General features: G+C 34.3%; 2 protein-coding genes across 2 annotated transcripts; one reads left to right on the top strand and one right to left on the bottom strand.

Moving 5' to 3' along the window:
• Nucleotides 1-5,745: 5,745 nt before the first annotated feature.
• Nucleotides 5,746-10,737, bottom strand: LOC132565399 (ASNSD1 upstream open reading frame protein-like). Its single transcript, XM_060230037.1, has 4 exons — nt 10,669-10,737; nt 9,974-10,027; nt 8,529-8,604; nt 5,746-7,945 (listed from the first exon to the last, which is right to left on the bottom strand). Exons 1-4 carry the CDS (start codon nt 10,705-10,707, stop codon nt 7,863-7,865), a joined length of 252 nt encoding a protein of 83 aa, XP_060086020.1. The 5' UTR covers nt 10,708-10,737; the 3' UTR covers nt 5,746-7,862.
• Nucleotides 10,738-11,210: 473 nt separating this feature from the next.
• Nucleotides 11,211-19,577, top strand: LOC132565411 (ciliogenesis-associated TTC17-interacting protein-like). Its single transcript, XM_060230053.1, has 10 exons — nt 11,211-11,321; nt 11,970-12,079; nt 12,743-13,011; nt 13,496-13,582; nt 16,448-16,508; nt 16,941-17,047; nt 17,428-17,552; nt 17,863-17,939; nt 18,449-18,537; nt 19,123-19,577. Exons 1-10 carry the CDS (start codon nt 11,299-11,301, stop codon nt 19,372-19,374), a joined length of 1,200 nt encoding a protein of 399 aa, XP_060086036.1. The 5' UTR covers nt 11,211-11,298; the 3' UTR covers nt 19,375-19,577.
• Nucleotides 19,578-23,454: the final 3,877 nt, after the last annotated feature.

Below are 23,454 nucleotides of genomic sequence, written 5' to 3'. Positions count from 1 at the left end.
TGTTGGTGGATTACTTCCAGCTGGTGACTGTAGTTCACTATCTATATACTGTGATAAAATAATTATGTTGCTGCTGTTTCCCAAGATTAACACTTTTTTTCACTAAGTAGATCAACTTACAAGAACTGAATCAAACAAAGACTATCAAAGTTTCAGGACTGTAAAGTCTTGTTCAACTTAAAATCTGAAGTGAAAAGGAAAAAAAAATTACAAAAATGCTTAACTTTCATTCATAGTAAAAACCTCATGATCATTTTAATAAATAATCACTATTTATTGTTGAGTGTCAAAAAGAGTGGATGGTTAGGCTAAGTCATTCAGACAGGTTGTTTCTATGAAATACATGTAAAATCTCAATATTACACTGAGGTGTGGTGACAATATTATACTGAAGTGTGGTGACAATATTACACTGAGGTGTGGTGACAATATTACACTGAGATGTGGTGACAATATTATACTGAAGTGTGGTGACAATATTACACTGAGGTGTGGTGACAATATTATACTGAAGTGTGGTGACAATATTACACTGAGGTGTGGTGACAATATTACACTGAGATGTGGTGACAATATTATACTGAAGTGTGGTGACAATATTACACTGAGGTGTGGTGACAATATTACACTGAAGTGTGGTGACAATATTACACTGAGGTGTGGTGACAATATTACACTGAAGTGTGGTGACAATATTACACTGAGGTGTGGTGACAATATTACACTGAGATGTGGTGACAATATTATACTGAAGTGTGGTGACAATATTACACTGAGGTGTGGTGACAATATTATACTGAAGTGTGGTGACAATATTACACTGAGGTGTGGTGACAATATTACACTGAGATGTGGTGACAATATTATACTGAAGTGTGGTGACAATATTACACTGAGGTGTGGTGACAATATTACACTGAAGTGTGGTGACAATATTACACTAGGTGTGGTGACAATATTATACTGAAGTGTGGTGACAATATTACACTGAGGTGTGGTGACAATATTACACTGAGATGTGGTGACAATATTATACTGAAGTGTGGTGACAATATTACACTGAAGTGTGGTGACAATATTACACTGAGGTGTGGTGACAATATTACACTGAGGTGTGGTGACTATATTATACTGAGGTGATAGATATCATATAATAGGCAGATGACAAGTAAAGTGGCAGGTGTGGTGACAGGTATGGTGATAGATATCATGTAACAGGCAGATGACAAGTAAAGTGACAGGTAACATGACATATGAGGTGATAATTGGTAACAATAATAATAAAGATGTTGTGACAGGTAAGGTATCGAGCAGGAGACAACTGAAGTAATAGGTGAGGTGATAGATGTGGCAGCAACAGAGATTATAGACATGTGACAGGTGTTTCGACAGTTGAGGAAATAGCTGAGGTGTCACACGAGATGACTGGTAAGGCAATAGGCAGATGCCAGATGTGGTGAGAGGTAAGGCAATATGTATGGTGACAGGCAAGGCCACAGTCAGGTGAAATGCAAGGTTATAGACAGGTAATAGTTGTGGTGATAGGTAAGGTGACAAATGTGCTGACAGATAACAGGATGTGATAGTAACAGGTATAAAAAAAGATGAAGACAGTTTACGTAGCAGACACATATCTGAAAACGGGTAAATGGCAAGTAAGGTATGGTAACAGATGAAGAGAAGGGGAGGTGACCCATGTGGTTACAGGTAACAGTCAAGTGAAAGATGTATTGAAAGTTGTGGTAAGCGACAGGTGTGATAACAGATGAGGAAAGAGTGGTGACACATGTAGTTACAGGTAACAGTCAGATGATAGGTGTAGTGAAAAGTGTAGTAAATTTTAGGCGACAGGTGTGGTGACAGATGAGGAATCAGAGGAGACAGATATAGTGACAGAAAACATGCAAGTGGCTGTGGTGTAGTGATAGGAGAGGAGACAGGGAGGTGATGCAAGTGGTTACAGGTAACAGACAGCTGAAAGTTGAAGTGTGGTGACAGGTAAGGAGACAAAGATAGTGACAAATGTGGTGACCAATAAGGTAACAGATACAGGTGTGATGAAAGATCAGGTGACAGATGTGGTGACCAATAAGGTAACAAACAGGTGTGATGAAAGATCAGGTGACAAATGTGGTGACAGGAAACCTGAAATTCAGGATAGTGTAGTTTAGCGATTAGTTTGAAAAAATTTACAGCTAAGGAATGATTGGATGTGTTCATTAATCAAAGATATCACGATAACTACATTATATTTATATGTCGTTTCACTACGACAAGAAATGTTGTTAGCTGTGACAACTTTTCAAATTATTTTTTAATTTAACAATAAATGTTTTGAAAGTATACATCTGGAGTCTGGAAGTTAATTTTTGTAGCTCAGGGAGTAAATAAATCAGTCATTTTAAATACATATTATTGGTCTGATTAAGTTTATATAGATAACTATGAATTGCTGTAAACAAATAATAAATCAGGGTCATTTAGATGTGGGATCTCCTTGTCCCTATTGTACTGAATAAAAAATGAGAAGGGAGTCAATTAGACATACCCCCATTCCCTCATTTCATTTCCTCTCTTTCTGATCTAAATATATTAAGGGTTTGATGCATTGAGGTTGTTCATTTTAAAATGAGGTCAAGGATGACCGTGAAGTTTACTTTTGACCTATGACTACTAAAATCTAATCAGATGTATTCCTTGATGGGGTGATGCTTTCATGTAGATAAGAACTAGATCTGTCCATCAGACAGTTCCCTAGAAATTTTTTACACAAGTTACCTCTTTAAATGTAGTAACCTTGAGCAATGACCACCAAATGCTAAAAAGATGTAGACCTTATTGTTGTAATTTTATGGTTTAAATATGAATTAAATCTGTCCATGGGTTCATGAGATGCGGTGTACACAACAATATCACTGACCCATACACACATGGATGTTGACTGACACAATGATTACTGTATACCTCTTTACCTAAGTTTGAGGTATAACAATAAACAGAATGCTCTGGATATCTATAAGGGTACAGTGTCTTACCATATAACCATGTCAGCACACACTCATCAATTTCTTACACTTTGGTTTATGGTTGCCTTACGTCCTAAGAAAACCAAGGTCATTGAAGGACTTCCCAGGTTTGGGTGGTAGAGGATATCTGTAGTGACTGTAGAAAAATCGCAAACTTGTAGCCAGACCTTGATGACTGCCCCACGCAGGCCTCAAACCTGTGACCCAGAGGTGGACTGGATTGCTAGTGATAAAGACAGATACCATAACCACTTGGCCACACTGGCTGTCACAATCTGACTCTATTTTTACGGTGAGTATTGCTTTACCGGCGATTGTACGGTTGCTCAGGGCTTCCATAGGAGAGAGTCCACCCGGTATTGAATACAGGTACACGGCATGGAAATGCAGATGCCGTTTTATTCTGAAGAAGCATGAATAACAGTCACGGTAAGTACACAAATGATCTCATATCTCTTTCGCTTTCTTTCTCTGTGTATATATAATCTGTGATTTGAATGTTTATGCCGAAAGTTATGTTTAAGTGTGTATGAATGGATTTGTTTATTGTGTTTACCGGGTACGCTCGTGCAAGATCGTGCGAACTGTTTACGTAGCTTTCTACCTGTAAATGTTGCAAAATGAAGATACATAACGCTTGTTATGATAACAATATATAATACCTAATGTTGTAAAGGTGTAACGATCATACTGTAGGGTTATTTTCATATTTTGTAGCTTCTTATATGGATAGGCTTTGTCCAAAGTGGGAAGTACGGAAGCCGGGAGACTTCATGTGTCTATAGCAGTTCTGACTCTGCTTTATGTATATAATTGAACAGTACTTGTACCAGAGTTCACAGTGCATGGTGATAGTGGGAGGTAGAGTACACTACGCAATGCACTCAAGAGTAGCCAGTACGGCCACTAATTTGCCCTGTGGTTGACACTTACATGTTGGAAACCAAGAGGTGTTATGCCAGGTTCGTTGTTTCAAACTGAAGCCATCAGCGCTGGAAGGTACAGAACCAACGAGGCATCAGTCGGTTTGGACAAGAGTTGTTTCTCCATGAAAGTGTTTTGGACAGACTTTGACAATTCTATACCATCTGTGATAACCCAACTGTGATAGGAATGTGAGGCTACAAAGACTTTAGGGTTTGGGTTTATTGGTGATACTATATTTGTGATTTGTGTGTGTATGTACTGGTGATTGCGGATTGTTTCAGTGGAAGGTGTAATGAGTGTATGGTGAACTGATTTTTATAGAAAGAAAAAAACAAAAAACATAACTTGTATAAATGTAAATATATAAATATATAACAATGTGGTTGTTGTCTGTGTGGCAATCGCTCGGCTAGGTTACACTGGCCCTGTCCTGCAGTTGATTCAAAAGTAAATAATATTGAGAGCATACAAGATGCTTTGCTGGGTTTGTTTCCCTGTGAACAGGCAAATTTATTTTGAGGCATTGTCTCCTTTTACTTGCTGTTAATTGTCTCCCTGAGCAGCATACAAGAAGTCTGTCAAATGCCATCCAAAGCATGTCAGCACAAACTGGTCTACTTCTCACCTTCTGAGAAACCCAAACCACCACTGCAAGGAAGCAGTGAACCATGCACCTCAAACCTTGAGGTTAGAGAGGCCAATGCCCTGACCAAGTGAGCTGGAACGAGGTTAGAGAGGCCAATGCCCTGACCAAGTGAGCTGTAACGAGGTTAGAGAGGCCAATGCCCTGACCAAGTGAGCTGTAACAAGGTTAGAGAGGCCAATGCCCTGACCAAGTCAGCTGGAACGAGGTTAGAGAGGCCAATGCCCTGACCAAGTGAGCTGTAACGAGGTTAGAGAGGCCAATGCCCTGACCAAGTGAGCTGTAATGAGGTTAGAGAGGCCAATGCCCTGACCAAGTGAGCTGGAACGAGGTTAGAGAGGCCAATGCCCTGACCAAGTGAGCTGTAACGAGGTTAGAGAGGCCAATGCCCTGACCAAGTGAGCTGTAACGAGGTTAGAGAGGCCAATGCCTTGACCAAGTGAGCTGTAACGACCCCTTCTGGTATGAAAGGCTGTATGATTACAGTGCATTAGGTAATGCAAGAGAGACACATTATATAATGTAACAATCTCATGTACATTCAAGTACATATTGTGATTCCACATGGAATAACTAACAGTCTGAAAGTTTGTAATGTTTATTTGTTAGAACAGCAGGTGGATATTCAGCTTCCAAATTACTAAGTAGGAAAAATATGAGAGAAAAAAACTTAGATAACATACCCTAACAAGATACAGTAATTATTTTGGTGTGAACAAATTTCAGAGTAATGTGAGTTTTGAACAAATAAGCACAATATCATGATGAATTTGTACATTTGCTATGATTGCTATATCAACGACAGAAACTGCTATTGACATAGTGCAATATCTTTAGTGCAAAAAGCACTGAAATAAGATTACTGCTAAAATACCTATGTATACAGTGTAGTACTTTACGTTCAATCAGCCTTTGGAGAACATTAATAAATATTGCCCCAGGATTACATGTTTGTGTACATGTATAATATGGATGAAACCATATCCTTGAGGGAAGAAAATGACATTTTCCCTACCATGATGAAATACAATGGGATTCACTCATTATCAAAAAACCGACTTAATAAAGTCTTTGTGGTCAGCCTAAAAAACATCTCCACTTTGAAATGCAGAGTTCTCTGTTTCAAAACAATAACAAAATTGTGTAGAGTTTTGTTTGCTTTTTGGGTTTATTCACCGATGAACAGCTACCTTACTCAACAACATACACAAGACTGATGCATGCCATCCACATTGATAAGGGTAAATTTTCCTGCCCAAGGACACAGACATGACAGCACAGACTGGTCATTTCTCAGGTTAATGAGAAACACAAACTGCCATGGGGAGGGAGTGTCATACCAGCCATTGATCTATATCTGACCAACATCTAACCAACTCAGCTATCAAAGCCCACTGTGTAGAGTGCCAAACATAAAACATGACTCAAAAAAACTACCCAGGGTATTTAGTTACAAATTTACTGTGCCATGTCTATTGTTACCGATGTGTTGACCATTAGGTCACCGTGGTAGATTCTGGCATAAAATATACCTTTATTACTTGAAATTGTAATTAAAATCAATGAAGTCACATCCTCATTGAATTGTATGCAAGGAAGACCAATATTTACCATCTGAATTCAAAACCACAGATGTGGACAAAAAATTGATTTCTTTATCTTTATCAAAATCTTATGTGGTGCTCAATCTCGAAAGTAATTTACCAGCTACTGGAGTAAAACAAGCATAATGATTATTACTGAAGTAATACATGTCCCCAATCAGTCAACACAAGCAATTATGATTTATAATTTTAAAAAAAATTAGTAATAATGACCTTGACATTAAATCAACGACAATAAAACTATATATTATCCAAGATAATTTGAAGCTTTATAATTGTGTGAAACTTGAAGAGAATCCTGCAAGGGATGAAGCCACTAGAGAGCTGACAAATTATCACAGACATAAAAATAAAGAAGAAAAGCTCTCCCCCCACCCTCTTCTGATCCTGTTCAGCTGATGATCCAGGTGTTCATATACACAACATGTCTCTCAATCAAAGAAAAAAATCACAATTTACACAAATCTGAAATGAATTTTTAATCTCAATTTAGGTAACAAGAGTATCTGACCAATAATCCTCAAAAACAATTTATTGGACACAAAAAATTAACAAAGGGCAATAATTCTGTAATTAAGCGGTTGCAGGCCTTTTATTTGGTGTACTGCGCATTTTTGCAGCATGATCAATGCATACACCAAGTTTCACAGTCCTAGTTTTAATGTAAGCAAAGCTATTTTCATGACACAAAATTTTAACAAAGGGCTACAACTCTGTTTTGAGGGTTCATGGGTCCCGACTTTGCTATACTGCAGCTTGCTTTTATATGACTGATGTTTACTGGTTACATCATGTTTTGATATCCTAGTTTAAACTCAGGCAAAGCATTGCTCTGGACACAAAATTTTAATGAAGGGCAATAACTATGTAATTGTGGGACTGCATGTCCCAATTTTGGTACAATGCTCATTGTCTTGGTATGATCAATTTATACACTATGTTTCATTATTCTAGTTTAAATGCAAGCAAAGTTATGCTCTGGACACAAAATTTTAACAAAGGGTAGTGTCTCTGTAATTAAGGGTATGAAGGCCCCGAATTAGGTACACTGCACATCCACTTAGTATGACCAATGTATACACACAGTTTCATGATCCTTGCTAAACTGTGAGCAAAGTCATACTCTGGATACAAAAGGACGGACAGAAGGACAGACAAGGCGGAAACTATATGCTCCCCCAATAATTTTCAAGGACCAAGAAAATGAAGGTGAATGACTCTCCCAAATAATAATTTTATTGAAGCTGGAGTTAAAACAAAGGGCAACAAATAAAAAAAAATGTATTGATCATTGGAGACAAAAGTGCATAAAAATTCATCATCTTGACCTGTTATATCATTCATAAAGGTCAGTGACTAAACTGTTTAGTTAGGATTGAGTAAAAGCATGTGCTGATAGATGTTTACAATAGTCAAATGGTGTTTAACACTCCCAGTTGTTAACCGTCAATTTTTGTGTAAAACTAACAATAGTTCTGCTATCACATTTTAAGTTCTTCATCTGTGTCTCTGTTTCCTCATCCTCTTGGCTTTTCAACATGCCCAATCTTGCTTTTCCTTAAGTTTGGAGAGCGATTGAGGCCATTTCTTCCTCTACCCTTCAAGCAAGTCGCAAAGGTACCACTAAATGTTCACCTTTCTAACAACCCCTTGTATGTGAATCTATGTTTCTTCTTCCTCTTGATCTTCAGAAGGTGCAGCAGATTCCATCTCCTTGTATTCTTGTACCAAACTATCTAGAGTTCCTGTTTACAAGAAATTGTGAAAAAAATTAATTCACAAATAATTTTCTAATATACAGCATTTCATCAATTTTCCCAAGTTTGTTGTATGTACTAGTGTAACTGATAAAGAAGTAAGGTTAAAATTTCTCTATAAAATGGATGACCCTGCTCTCATCCTACAGTTCTGGAAGGGGACTGGACCTGAAGTGATGCAGTGTGACATGACAGAACAGGAGAGACCAACATGGGTAACACATACTATATAACCTGCTCTCACCTCCATCCAACATTTTGTGTGTTACCCCATACCTTCAACATGACTGTTGGTTTGTCGGGGTTTATTGCCTCATGAACAGCCAGGGTCAAGGTTCAAAGTCTCCTTATAGTACCAAGAGAGGTTACCTCATTGAATGACATAGTTTTGGCCTGTTACATGCCATCCAAAGCATTTCAAGTAAAGTGTTTTGCCGAAAGACACAAAAATGACAATACAGACCAGTCAATTTCTCAGCTTCTCAAAAAGTAATGAGTGAGGGGCCAGGAAACACACATCTGGAATCCTCAACTGAGAGTATGTACTGACTGAGCTATTGATAGTACTTACTTTTACACTCACTGAAAACAGTGTCTCTGTTTGCAAGAAAAAACACATTGCTGTTCTGTTGTTGTTTGTATACTTTCTGGAAGTAATAAAACAAAATTCCCTTATAATCATATCAAACATGGTAATGTATATAGTATGTATTTGTGTGATTTGATAGACTATATATCAATTTATACAACAAAAGTCCAAAGGAGTGAACTACATCTGAATTATTATAAAGACCTTCATGTATGTAACAGCAGTAGTACATAGTAGGAACAGTTACTAAATGATAAAAACAACAGGGAGAAAACACTCCTGCTTTCAGTTTAACATTCCCACCAAATTTCAGCTCTATGGCACCACGGGTTCTTGATTTTCAACGTGTGTTTTTCCAAGATGGTGGCCATATTTGATTTCAGGCTGACCCAAAATAACAACACACTGTCAGGGCCATCTCAGAATTATTTCAAGTTTCAGCTCATTCTCCCTAGAAGAATTTGAGAAGATTATTTAAAATAGGTATTTGATTATGCAATTGTGTTACAAAACGGCTGTCGTGGCTGCCATATTGAACTTCTGATCAACTAGAAACTTAGACTCTCGCCAGGATGCCCGAAGTCACTAGTAACAACCAAGTGGAAACATTTGTTTTCAAAAATGGTTTTGTTGTATTTGTAATCCCCCTAAACCTTTTTATACCAATTTTCAACTTAATGAATAGTGAAATGGCACAACTATATATCATAGGGATGTAGCATGCCAATTTTGAGAAATATTGCTTCAGTGCTTTATTGGATTCACTTGACACAATATTCCAAACAGAATATTTCCAAAAAGGGGAATAACTCTATCAAATGTGAATGGGCACAACTGTATATCATAAGGATGTAGTATGTCAAGTTTCAAGAATATTGCTTCAGCACTTTTTCAGATGCAATTTACACAATATTCCAGACAGACGGACGGTCGTACAGGGTGATTCCATTATACCCCAAACTTCATTGCATAGAAGTATAATTAACAACAATTTGTTGGCATCTCTTATTAACTTTCCCATCAATTTTAAACTCACTGGCACAAGTAGAACTTGAAAGAGTTTAAAATGTGGTTTTCAAGATGGCAGCAACATTGGATTTCAGATTGACCCGAAAAATAACATCATTTGGTTCAGGACTATCTCAGGATCATTTCTAGCAAGTTGCAGCAAACTTGTGGAATTTGAGTAGTTGTCTAAAATTCTTGATAAGTATTGCTCAGGAAAACCATGATTGTGCAATCATGTTACAAAATGGCTGCTATGACTGCCATATTGAACTTTTGGTGTGACCAAAAAATAAAGGTTGATTTAATTTATTTATATCAAGTTGTCATTGAAAGAATTGATAAAACTTTCTCATTTAAACTAATAAAAAATCCTACAGTGATAAAACTTTGTAAATGTCAAGTAGCCAATACAAACTTACTGCATTTTTCTTCAATGTTGACAATTCACTATTGAGCACTTCTTTTTCTCTTATCTTGAAAAAATAAATGAAAAAAAAGCAATATAAGTTCTATATGCTGATTGAATTATCTCAATGAAAACTGAAACAATCGATTTTAAGAAAAACATTGTTGAAAAACCCCTCCATCCCTCATTACATAGTAAATATTTTCCAACATGTTGATAATTTTGAATCAAAGATTTTGGATAAATATCCTACATATCAGACTTCGTTTCAAACGGCTATTTATAGAGATTTGATGGTGAGTGTTAGCGACACTACATTTGAGGTACTACTTAATTACTCAAAGCAGTAATATAACTATCCCTCAAATGCAGAACTATAACAGGGTTGTGGTTAACCAGCTGTTGACAAGAATGTTTACAACTAGCTAAGGACTTCTTATATAAATGCATAATATTAAACTGTAATTTTGGTATGGGGGTCATAGCCAAACAAACTCGTGTTCACGTGTAAAGTTCTAAGTCTACTTCAGTAACATTAACAAGAAATGGAAAGCGAAAGTAAGAAAGTAGGAATGTGTAACATCACTAGTAATACATATTTAGTACAAAGTCTTTTTCTACGTGTTCAAGGACGAAATAAACAACACAAGAATAATTTTCAAAACAAGTCCCCCGATAGTTATCATTAAATATATATTAAATTCAAACCTGATGCTGCAACTGTAATTTCTTGTAAACATTTTCCATGGTGCTTGTTTAGTGGTATGACACGCACGAATGTTTAGTGAATGATTATCTCCCTTCATTCAGAGGGTTACACTAAAATAGTAAAGAATATACGGAAAAGCAATATCTGTTTCACGGAGGGTTATAAAACACTATATAAACGTTCTTTTTGATTTTAGTGAATTGACATAAAACACTGATTTTGTGAAATATTGCCTGGAAGCTTGTTATTTTTTAAATTTAACGTTTCTTCGTGAATGAATTAATGCTTCTGTCTATATTGAATTGTTTTTATAAGATATCTTTCTTATTGTTATGATCCTAAATTTTGTATCTCAGCTAACTGGTATCTCTTTTTAAATATAAGGTGAGATTTTAACGAACACTCAAAGTTTCAAGATATTCCGGAAAATGATATTCGTTGTACGTATTACTCAATAGAATAGCCTTTATGAAAATTACCGGAAGTAGTATTAGTATCGCTATTGCCATAGAGACATTATTACTCTTGACAGATGGATAAAAGTTGAAAATATCCTTAGTTTAACTTAACCTGGAAAGAAGCAGGAATCTTAATCCTGTCTTAGCATATAATCCTGCGTAACGAACATAATGAGTGCAACAACGATCACAAGGTTTGTTATATATAGCATAAATTTCGAGTTTTTGGCAGTTGTAGAGGACCTGTTCCTCACAGGATATGATGTTGGAAAATGAGTTCCTTATGTTGGGAAAGGGGGTGGTAGTGGTCACAACCCAGAGTGAATATACGTACTATGCCAATGACAGAGTTTGCCGAAAATCAACATGTTTCTCCAATATCTCTAGACAAATACTTAGATTTAAAGTGTATTTGTATGAGGCAGATGCATTGTTGACAATCATTGAAAACTGTTATAGTTGTATAGATACACACGTGTAGGGTAAAGGAGTGAAGAAATGGGATCTCAGCCATAGAGATTTTCAGTTTACAAGTTACGCGAGACTGGACATGTGTTTGGCAACTGTAACCCAGATTTCATTTGGCTCCTACACTAGACATTCTGATGGACAGATTTTTGGTCTGGAAAGACATCTGTCAAAATGCCAAGCATCTGGTATTGGAGCAAGAAGCATCTTTGGTGATTGCAACTACACTAATGAGTGGATTTGTTTTATTCCAATGATCTGTCTGAATAATTACTTTAATTTCAGCAATTGCCACATAAATGTATAAGAACAGAAAAAATGTTATGTCAAATTATTCATGATACTGGTGTTTAATTATGAAGTTATATTTGCAGTATCACAACATCAGAGACTACGTCTCAGGTGCCCACAACTGTCCGAGAAACAGTTCCAGAGGAAGTACCAGAACCTAGTGATGCTGCCCTCAAATTCTTGGACAGTATAGGTAAATGTTTTTTCCCCAGTTTATTCCACTTTTGCATGTATGTAAAATACATGTGCCCCATAGTAACACCCACATGGGATTTTTTTATTCTACAGCAATATAGGATATGTCAGCTTGAGTGAACTTAAATGACTGTTACAGTATCATAAGTCAATGATAATGCAATTTGAGGTCATGATCCAAAGCTTTTAAAACATGGTTTAGTCCTGCTTATGGAGATCATGCTGTTACCTGTATTAACAATCAACACAAGAATTAGTGGGAAAATCTGAAACTGAACTGATCACAGTTTTAAGACACTTATATATCTGTGCATTTTTGTTTTGTTTTTGTTAAATTATGCATAAATTAGTTAATTATTATTAAAATGGTAAAGTAAGTCCCACAATTTGTATCTAGTCAGAGTCCAATATTTTATCATTCATAATGCTATATAGTTTTATATGAAAAGTAATGATTACCATGGTAAGTGAGGAGATCATGTTGTTAGTAACATTACAATAGTACAAGACTTGCGTACATCATTACCTGATTTTATATTATATTTCCCAATGACAAATCAGAAAAGAAAATTATAACTGACAGCAAATATAACTATTGGTAACGTGTGTGTAACATATAAACTGTTTTAAAAAATGATAGCATGTGATGTTCTGTTTTTAGTTCCAGAGGAGGACTTTAAGTACTTGATGTTTGATGACAGTCTGTTGACGACTTCATCAGACACATACACCAGTGGTACAAAACAGGGAAGAGAACTGGGAGAATTTACAGTATCTGTGGAACCAACTCGTCACAAACAACAAGATTGTTATCTCATACATGCAAACAGTCATGGTTCCATAGATGGTGTTCCATGTGGTACATCAATCACTGCTTATGTTGGACAAAACCTCGAGACAGTCGAACAGCAACATCATGAATATGTAAAGGTATTGTTTGCCAGTTTCAAATATTACATTAAAATTAATGATTTTTATTTGGAAAATTGAATGGTTTTAAGAACTTTCATCATTGGAAAAGAACTATGTAGTTGAACTGATTTATGATTTTTTTTAAAAGTAAACCACCAGGATGTATCTTTCAGGGCTGATACCTGCTACTGGCAAATTTATGTCAATATTTAATGCTTGTGAAGATCCTTTATTTACCATCTGTTATTATTAGTCAAGAAAAATCTACATTAATAGATAATATTTCCTTTTGAGCTAGTGCTATTAATATACAACTAATATAGAAATCCCTCTAGAATTAAGCCAAAGTGACAAATTTTTTTAATCACTACTTTCAAAATATTTTCTAATAGGCCACATATTTGATCCTTTTGATGTAAAATGAGTCAAAACTATTGTAAATGTTCACATCATTTACATAAATACTCGTAAATACATACAGTAGAATTATTTAATATTTCAGCTTGAAAACTGCCCTTTGGACAGGAAAACATTTATAGTGAGACAAGAGGAAGGCTACGTTGTTAACAGAGTAATTACACAAGGAGAGGTAGGTACACAGAACAATGACATGCTCTATCATGTGACTTGATTGTAAGAGGAGATTACGGAGTGAGCCTCAGAAGTAAGGTTCTCTCTGGGAGCGCATATTGGCCAAAGTCATGCTTTCATTCTTCTTACATCCATACTTTCATGTTTCCTCATTTCATTCTCATCTTCTTTCCATCTTCATTCATCTAAATTTTGAATTTCATCAGCCAAAACAAACCTGCTATACCCAGGTATATATTTTTTGTCCTGTGTGATGTTATGTGTAATGTACGATGTATACCTTATATGATTCATAATATATGTCAGCTTTCTTTTATGTGGCTGATTTCAGAGTTTTGCATGGTAATGTTTTACAACATTAGTTCTCAAATACATTTGAGTCAATTTTGATATTCTTCCTATTTTGCAAATAATTTATCTCTCTTTTTTGCCATGATATGAAGACTTTAAAATCTATGTTGTGATATGGTCAGAAAGTTCATATATGTACATTTGTTATATAATGTGAAAATATCTATTTTTTTAGTTCAAAATTGAATTAAAATTTCTTAGTTCTTTTATGTACATTTAGTTCAAATAAATATTCTTCGCTAACGACTGTTCCACCTACTTGACCCCAGAACTCCAAAATAATCACTTTACTAGACCCCAGGACTCTCAAAACCCTCAAAATTAAATCACATTTATCCATGGTTCAGTTTTCTGCCAATCATTTTTCTATAAAGCAAGTTATCAATTATTCTTAGGGTGTTATGCATGTCTTCAAGCAAAACCTGGAGTCCAGGGATAGGTAAGATGGATGTTTTATTTAAATAACTAGAAACAAAAAGTCTTGTGGTGGGATAAAGGTTTTACTTAAATATCCCTGAACAAAAGCTAGAGTCCTGAGGATGGATAGATGATTTACTGGAACAGCGCTAAACAAAACCTGGAACCCTGGATTGGACAGAGATTTTACTGGAAAAGCCATTTAAAACCTGGAGTCCTAGGTTGGATTAATCTTTTACAGGAATAGCACAAAACAAAACCTGCTGTCCTGGGTTGGATTAATCTTTTACAGGAATAGCACAAAACAAAACCTGCTGTCCTGGGTTGGATTAATCTTTTACAGGAATAGCACAAAACAAAACCTGCTGTCCTGGGTTGGATTAATCTTTTACAGGAATAGCACAAAACAAAAGCTGTTGTCCTGGGTTGGATTAATCTTTTACAGGAATAGCACAAAACAAAACCTGTTGTCCTGGGTTGAATTAATCTTTTACAGGAATAGCACAAAACAAAACCTGTTGTCCTGGGTTGAATAGATGTTTTATACTGGAAAAGCTCTAAACAAAACCTGGAGTCCAGGATAGGATAAATATTTAAATGGAATGACCCTAATCCTTCACCTTCCGGCCTTAGGAAGGACAACAATTTTCATCCATTTGTAGTATTTTTTGCTTAGACTATAATGTTGACATATATTTTTGTTTATTTCTGTTTTTTTTTTTTCATCAACAGCCATGGATGGAGTGTTTTGTAAATATCTAAACTGTTTTCTATATATTTGATAAATTGTTACTTCATTTTGGGGTTGTTTTTATATACATCATGTATGCCATATTTTCTGTATTACTGAATTTCTTCGGTTTGGAAACTGTTAGTGATATCTTTTTTTTTTTTTTTTGATACTTGCCTGGTACTATGCTTTCTAATTTTACTAGAAAATTTTATATTGAAAATGATTATCATTGAATTATCAACACCAGTAGGTGACTTGGTTTTTTTTGGTAGTTTTGAATGATAGTTTCATTTTCAATTTTGATACAAATTACTTGTGAATTTGTTTTATGAATTGCTTATCTATCAAATTAAATAAAAGCAAACTTGATTAGAGTTGGTGAAATATTTATTTGCAATGAAACAAAAATAAAAAATCAAATGAGTCCAACATGTAGACATAGATAGCTGGAGGCTTGTTGGAAGTGTTCTTGTTTTTATTTTCCTCTCAGTTTCTTATTTGTTAATTTTCACCTTTTTCTAATTTGTCAGTTTAGTTGAATTATACAACATTTGATCACCAGCCTGATTATACAAAAGTATCAAGCTCACAAGATTGAATAAAGTTGATTTTTCATTCACTTTTGAATACTACTTGGGCCAATTTGTTAAAAGCATAAACACAAAAATTTCATAAGTCAATGTTTGAGAAATATCTGATTGTATGTATTATTTCATTTTAATTCTTAAGGTGATGGTTTTTAAATTTGAATCCCTGATATGATTCAAGTTTTCTGTGTTCTCACATAGTAAACAGAGCTTCTGACAGTTGGCCCTTGAAATTTTGTTTTTTTCTTCATTTTGCGGGGGTTGGTGACAACAGGACTCAGTTGGATGAATGGTTTTTGACAGTTGCAGGGTTTGATATTTCAGTATTAAATAGTCATTTAGATTTTCTGATAGTTTCTGTGGTGAAAATTTCCTTTCTTACTGAAGACTTCCTTTCAGGTTAGGACATTGATAAAATTTAACGTTCTAGCTTTGTCATATGGTACATGTAATGAATGATAATCATATTTATTAACTAACTATTTACTCTGGTGCTTTATAATTATTAATTATTCATTATCAGATATCATTCAGGCAGTTTTGTAATGTATGCAAATCAAATATGACACATTGTATTTACACATAAAAGTGTTCTTTCAAAATTCTCATTAAAGTTAAATTCATAAGTAAATTTTTTTTCATTGTAATGGTATTGTTGGATGCAAACTTACCTTAGGTAAATTAATTTATCTATTTTTGAAATTTTCATTTAATCAATTAATAGTTCCAATTGTTATTTTTTTTTTCATTTATCTATTATTTTTGTAAACTACAGGATATCCAAAGATCATCTAGAACCATTGAATTATCAAAGATGCGTGGATTTATATCCGAGGGTATGTATCAAACTTTCGTTTGTATCCATATCTATATTGCTTTAAACTGGAAATCCCTAAAAAGGGGCATTTTAATGAGATGTAACTATATTTTAATGTATTTTGTAGTTATATACATGTATATACATTTTTTTTTACCTGTTTCTTGTCAGTTTTGAACATTAATATGTAACAGAACACATCCAATTTATCAATGTTTTTAAATACGATACACTAATAACTTTGTCACAATGATTGTTATATTCATTTCCATTCCTGTTTATTTAATTGTTGCTGACAATACTTTTTGTTTCATGTGGGCAAAACAAAACAATATTTACAAATTGTATGAGTCTCATTGATTTGGACAGGGTCACTAATAGTTTGTGCAATTAAAAGTTAAAAGATGAATTTATTGAAATGCTGTTAATTTGATTTTAATCCACCTTTCAGGTTCCAATTTATTGCTACACCGACTTTTGATAGAGAAAAACTTTCGCTCTGAAGACTTTCAACTACTGTCGTTTGATTCGGACACAAACATTTGTGCAGCTATATATGTGAGTATTGTGTTGAGTTGTCGCAATTACATTGACTTCTCGAAAAATAATGAACTCTGAACTTTTGTAAACAAAACAAAACTCTGGTTTGGAATTTGATGGGGTATAGCCACCATGATTCACATCTACACATGATAGTCAAATCCGAAGTGCTACATCATATTGTTTGTTAGTTTTTAAAACAATGTGTCCCACACAGGTGACTCCAATGGGTCAGTATATGACTGTATCTTTCTCTCAGCCTGTCTCTTTTGTTCATTTTGCTAATACATGTACATGTGTCTTTTTGTCACTCAATTTCCAAATCGTATCAATGATATGAAATGTTGTATATAGCCTTAAATGCACCCTTTGACCTTGGTTTTATGTTACTACTGTAGCGACCTTTGGAGGACAGGACTCAGACAGTTGACGGGACAGAAATTCGAGTGTACGGGATTGAAAGGACCATCAACTCAGTAGTGGACCTCCCGACAACATGGCAGTCATATTTCATGCAGGACGGGTTAGTTATTGAGTTTAAACTTTAATGATAATATATGTTGAGGTGAAGTGTTTGATAATTAACTTGATTCAAGTCACTGTAACCATAGGGATTAATTGTTAAGAAGTTTGAAAATTTTTGTTCATTATTTCCATTTTGCAGGTTTGAACAAAATATCATTCCATTAAAACTGAAAAAACAAATGGTGCTAGTCAGAGTAATGAACAAATGATTTCTATTTAACTGTTTTGATAAAGCTTGAATCGTAACATCACTAATTATTGAATTAGAGCTGTGTTTATAGAGATGTCTTTGTTCTCTTTTTCAACAGACATTTAACAAATCGTGTGCAGGTAGGATCTCCAGTGACGATGAAACTGGCACGAGTACCAAACCTAATCATGAGAGGTCAGTGCTCAAATTTTACATCACACAATTTAGTGTTGATAAGGTAAACCAACTGGTGAGGAATTCTGATTTATATGAATTTTGGGAGAGAAACTTACATATTGAACTCCAAGCTTGTTTTCCCACCCTGTAGAGATATTGTGTGTACTTTTCAACACTTTTGGATTATTGCATGAAATATATAATAAACAGTGATGTTTGTTTTGTTATATTATATTCCAATTCACTGTGAAGAATTCCTTGATAAAATATTTAAAATGGAGGTATGTTTTTCTGCATTCTGAAATTTTGTCATCAGTTTGCAATATCAACAATGTATGGACAAAATTACATGTAAAATAAAGATTTCAAATTAATTCGTCTATACATAATTTTGCATATGTCTCACTGTTGTCACTGTGTTCTATGATTTTCTTGATTTGTGAAATTATTGTACCAGCACTTTGTTTTCCTAACCAAAAGTTTACTTTCTTGAACCAAATTGGTTAAAAAATAAATTCTCTCCACAGACGAGGAGCCACCTAAGCCAACATTTGAGAAACGATCCCTACAGTGGGATGAAGATATGCAGCTATATTCAAAGTTCCTTGACAGGAAGGTAAATTCCTAGATCTCTCTCCTTAGAAGTCTTTTCAGAAGTACCATGAGTAAAGCTTTCTTAGTGCAAAATTTTCATTTCATACAACAACATACATCTATAGGCTTATTCACTGTGCTACCTTGTGTACCACAAGATTCTTACACAATCGTAATTTTAAGCCTTATACCATTTGATAAAGTTGGGCTTTGCAGTTTGACCTCCATCTGTCTATTTCTTAATCCTTATGTTCGTTCATGTAGTCTTAAGTTTAGATTTAAGGCTTATTGGAAAAACAAGATGGCTGACTGGCAGTCATTTTGGATTTAGATTTTTTCAGGTTTGTTATGTTTCAAAAGTACTGGAAGTAACTTTAAAATATCTTAATAAAGATAGGATACTGATATTATGTGGGAGCAAGCAGGGCATTCTGGTTTCACAAATATAGTTGATATGATTGTTAGGCTTACAAAGATCCTATGAAAATCATGTGATGGTGGATTATAAAAGCTCTCTGGGATCTTTCAGTTTAAAACCACAGATGTTTTAGTGTTATTTTCTTTGTTGATTCTATCAAATTGACATATTTCTTGTATTTTTATGTAGGAGGAGCTAAAAGCGGACCATGGAACTTATGTGCGGCATCATCCAGAACTGAAAAACCTACTTGCAGATTTTCTTCAGTTCTTACTTTTGCGTAAACCTGACGATGTTGTACAGTTTGCTGCTGAATATTTCTCGGCGTTTTCTCCAGGAATGCCTGATGCTACACCTTACCTTGCTTCTAATGCTCCAACACCTTTCCCAGCTAGTCGGACCAACACTAAAATTGATCAGCTCCGTGCACCAACTCGATGAGGGCCAATCTTCAGATCGACTAAATCTTTATTCATTTGTTGAAATCTACAACTTTATAAGTCTAACAGAAAAATGTTTGATTTAAAAACAGATTTCAGTCAGAACTTATATTTATTTTTGAAGAATTTCTCCATATGATCACATCATTATTTTTGGATGAATTTGAACATTTTGGACATATTTGAGAATTCTTGATTAAATAAGATATTTCATAGGGATTGATTGTTTGATGGAATCAATTACTATGATATTCTGTCAACTATTCCAAAAATTTCAATCTTCCAAAATCAAAAGTAAAATTTTATAAATTTTATAAACTATTGAAATGAATATTTGTGTTAAAACATTTTAACGCAAATCAAACAAAATCTCAAACTTAGGAGTTTCATCAAAGGTTGACTTTAAATTTAAATTTCTTTTCAATAATAATTGATTTCGATCTTCTTTTTATGTTAAAAATAACAATTTGCCATAAAGAGTGTTGGAAGTGTTAAAACACAATGGTACAAGCAGATGTATATAAATAAGAATTAAAAATCATCTGTGACTGACATATAAACGTTATGTTCAAAGATTCAAAATCACTGTTTAAAATAAAGGTCAGAATTTTTTCAAAAAGAGTCTTAGACAGCATTTGAAAAAGCTGAATTAATACCGAACTATTGATTGTACTAGAATTTCTGTTGAATACTTTTGAGAAAAATTTGCCAGATGTGAAGAAATTTAAATAAAGCATTGAGCTAAATATGCTGGTCAAATACGTGTGTATAAATAAAATTCTATTCTATTTATCAATGGAATACTTGAGAGTTGTACATATATACCCAATGTTGTATGTATAGATATTTAAGAGAATGTTTAGTTCTAATGTGACTCAGATCATCTTTCATATGAACCCCGTCCTTGCATGCTTTGTTTTATATTACAATTTAAATGAAACAATGTTTTCTTCTACTGTGAAGTTTTTATTTTGTAGGAATCCATTTTTTTGTTGTAAAGGTTGTTTGACATGTTCTATCTTAATCCATTTTTTGAGATAGGAATAAAATTGAGGAAAAACAAAACATTAAAAAGTTGAATTATTTGAGAAAATTTTATGGCCTTTGTGAAAACATGTCCATTTTCCTGAATTTTGTCTGATTGAACATAATCATGAATTCTAATATCAAAATAATAAGTGATCTCTTGGATATCGTATCACAAAAATTTGAATCTATGAAAACTCTACAGAAATGTTTACCAAGGAAATTGTTACAAAAAAATGGATTCCTAGATCTAGAGACTCCGCAGTATTTCTGTATAAAATGATTGATTATGTTGATGTTTGTGAGAGCAAGACAGAAAATGAAAAGATAGAATTTGAGAGGGAGAAAAGAAAAAGAAATCTTGTTGAAAAATATTTTATACAGAAACAATATCTTACAATTGTACATGTTTCTTTTTAAGGATTATCTATTTCTATCTAAAGGATGTACATAGTATGTTAATTTTATACATTGAAATTAAATACATCATTTTGAAAACAATTCTATCTCTAGCGATTAATTTTCAACCTCAATAAAATTGTTTCACTTAATATCATGATGTTTGTTGTGAAAGCATAGGTGCAAAAGTCATGTCACTCTAGTACTGGTTAGTGAGACATTGGTCAAGATCTTCTGTGTGTATGGGGTGTACACAGCAATATAATAACATCTTCAGTGTGTATGGGGTGTACACAACAATATAATAACATCTTTAATATATAATAAGATCTTCTGTGTGTATGGGGTGTACACAGCAATATAATAACATCTTCAGTGTGTATGGGGTGTACACAACAATATAATAACATCTTCAGTGTTTATGGGGTGTACACAGCAATATAATAACATCTTCAGTGTGTATGGGGTGTACACAGCAATATAATAACATCTTCAGTGTGTATGGGGTGTACACAGCAATATAATAACATCTTCAGTGTGTATGGGGTGTACACAGCAATATAATAAGATCTTCAGTGTGTATGGGGTGTACACAATAATATAATAACATCTTCAGTGTGTATGGGGTGTACACAATAATATAATAAGATCTTCAGTGTGTATGGGGTGTACACAACAATATAATAACATCTTCAGTGTGTATGGGGTGTACACAGCAATATAATAACATCTTCAGTGTGTATAGGGTGTACACAATAATATAATAACATCTTCAGTGTGTATGGGGTGTACACAGCAATGTAATAAGATCTTCAGTGTGTATGGGGTGTACACAATAATATAATAAGATCTTCAGTGTGTATGGGGTGTACACAATAATATAATAACATCTTCAGTGTGTATGGGGTGTACACAGCAATATAATAACATCTTCAGTGTGTATGGGGTGTACACAACAATATAATAACATCTTCAGTGTGTATGGGGTGTACACAATAATATAATAAGATCTTCAGTGTGTATGGGGTGTACACAGCAATGTAATAACATCTTAAGTGTGTATGGGGTGTACACAGCAATATAATAACATCTTCAGTGTGTATAGGGTGTACACAATAATATAATAACATCTTCAGTGTGTATGGGGTGTACACAATAATATAATAACATCTTCAGTGTGTATGGGGTGTACACAGCAATATAATAAGATCTCTACTGAGTGTAGGGTGTACACAGCAATATCATAAGATCTTCATTGTGTATGGGGTGTACACAGCAATATAATAACATCTTCAGTGTGTATGGGGTGTACACAGCAATATAATAACATCTTCAGTGTGTATGGGGTGTACACAGCAATATAATAACATCTTCAGTGTGTATGGGGTGTACACAATAATATAATAACATCTTCAGTGTGTATGGGGTGTACACAACAATATAATAACATCTTCAGTGTGTATGGGGTGTACACAACAATATAATAACATCTTCAGTGTGTATGGGGTGTACACAACAATATAATAACATCTTCAGTGTGTATGGGGTGTACACAACAATATAATAACATCTTCAGTGTGTATGGGGTGTACACAACAATATAATAACATCTTCAGTGTGTATGGGGTGTACACAGCAATATAATAACATCTTCAGTGTTTATGGGGTGTACACAACAATATAATAACATCTTCAGTGTGTATGGGGTGTACACAGCAATATAATAACATCTTCAGTGAGTGTAGGGTGTACACAATAATATAATAACATCTTCAGTGTGTATGGGGTGTACACAGCAATATAATAACATCTTCAGTGTGTATGGGGTGTACACAACAATGTGTGTGTGGGGTGTACACAATAATATAATAACATCTTTAGTGTGTATGGGGTGTACACAACAATATAATAACATCTTCAGTGTGTGTGGGGTGTACACAACAATATAATAACATCTTCAGTGTGTGTGGGGTGTACAGTGTGTGTGGGGTGTACACAGCAATATAATAACATCTTCAGTGTGTATGGGGTGTACACAGCAATATAATAACATCTTCTGTGTGTATGGGGTGTACACAGCAATATAATAACATCTTCAGTGTGTATGGGGTGTACACAGCAATATATTAAGATCTTCAGTGTGTATGGGGTGTACACAGCAATATATTAAGATCTTCAGTGTGTATGGGGTGTACACAGCAATATGATAACATCTTCAGTGTGTATGGGGTGTACACAACAATATAATAACATCTTCAGTGAGTGTGGGGTGTACACAGCAATATGATAAGATCTTCAGTGTGTATGGGGTGTACACAGCAATGTAATAAGATCTTCAGTGTTTATGAGGTGTAAACAGCAATACAATAAACATTACCATCAGTAATTTAAGAAGTGTAGATCTTGACTAAAACAAACACCTTTCATTTTTTTATTTAGTTGAAATGCATTGTCATTGAAAATTATATCCTTAACACATTCAAAAAGTTTTTCATCATTTTCTTCTTGCTGTTCATTTTCCAGAAATTCATTTATCAGACTTGACTGAATCAGATTTTAAACATTAGAAATCTTCCTATCACATATCTGACCAAATTCTTCCTTTCACATAGGACTTACAAGAATGGAGACAACTTCTTAAGTCACGTTAGAGAAA

Source organism: Ylistrum balloti, unplaced genomic scaffold (assembly GCF_031769215.1).
Source record: "Ylistrum balloti isolate Yb309-2 unplaced genomic scaffold, AGI_CSIRO_Ybal_v1 Utg369722, whole genome shotgun sequence".
In the NCBI taxonomy this organism is placed as follows: domain Eukaryota; kingdom Metazoa; phylum Mollusca; class Bivalvia; order Pectinida; family Pectinidae; genus Ylistrum; species Ylistrum balloti.
This window is presented reverse-complemented; position numbering and strand designations above follow the sequence as displayed.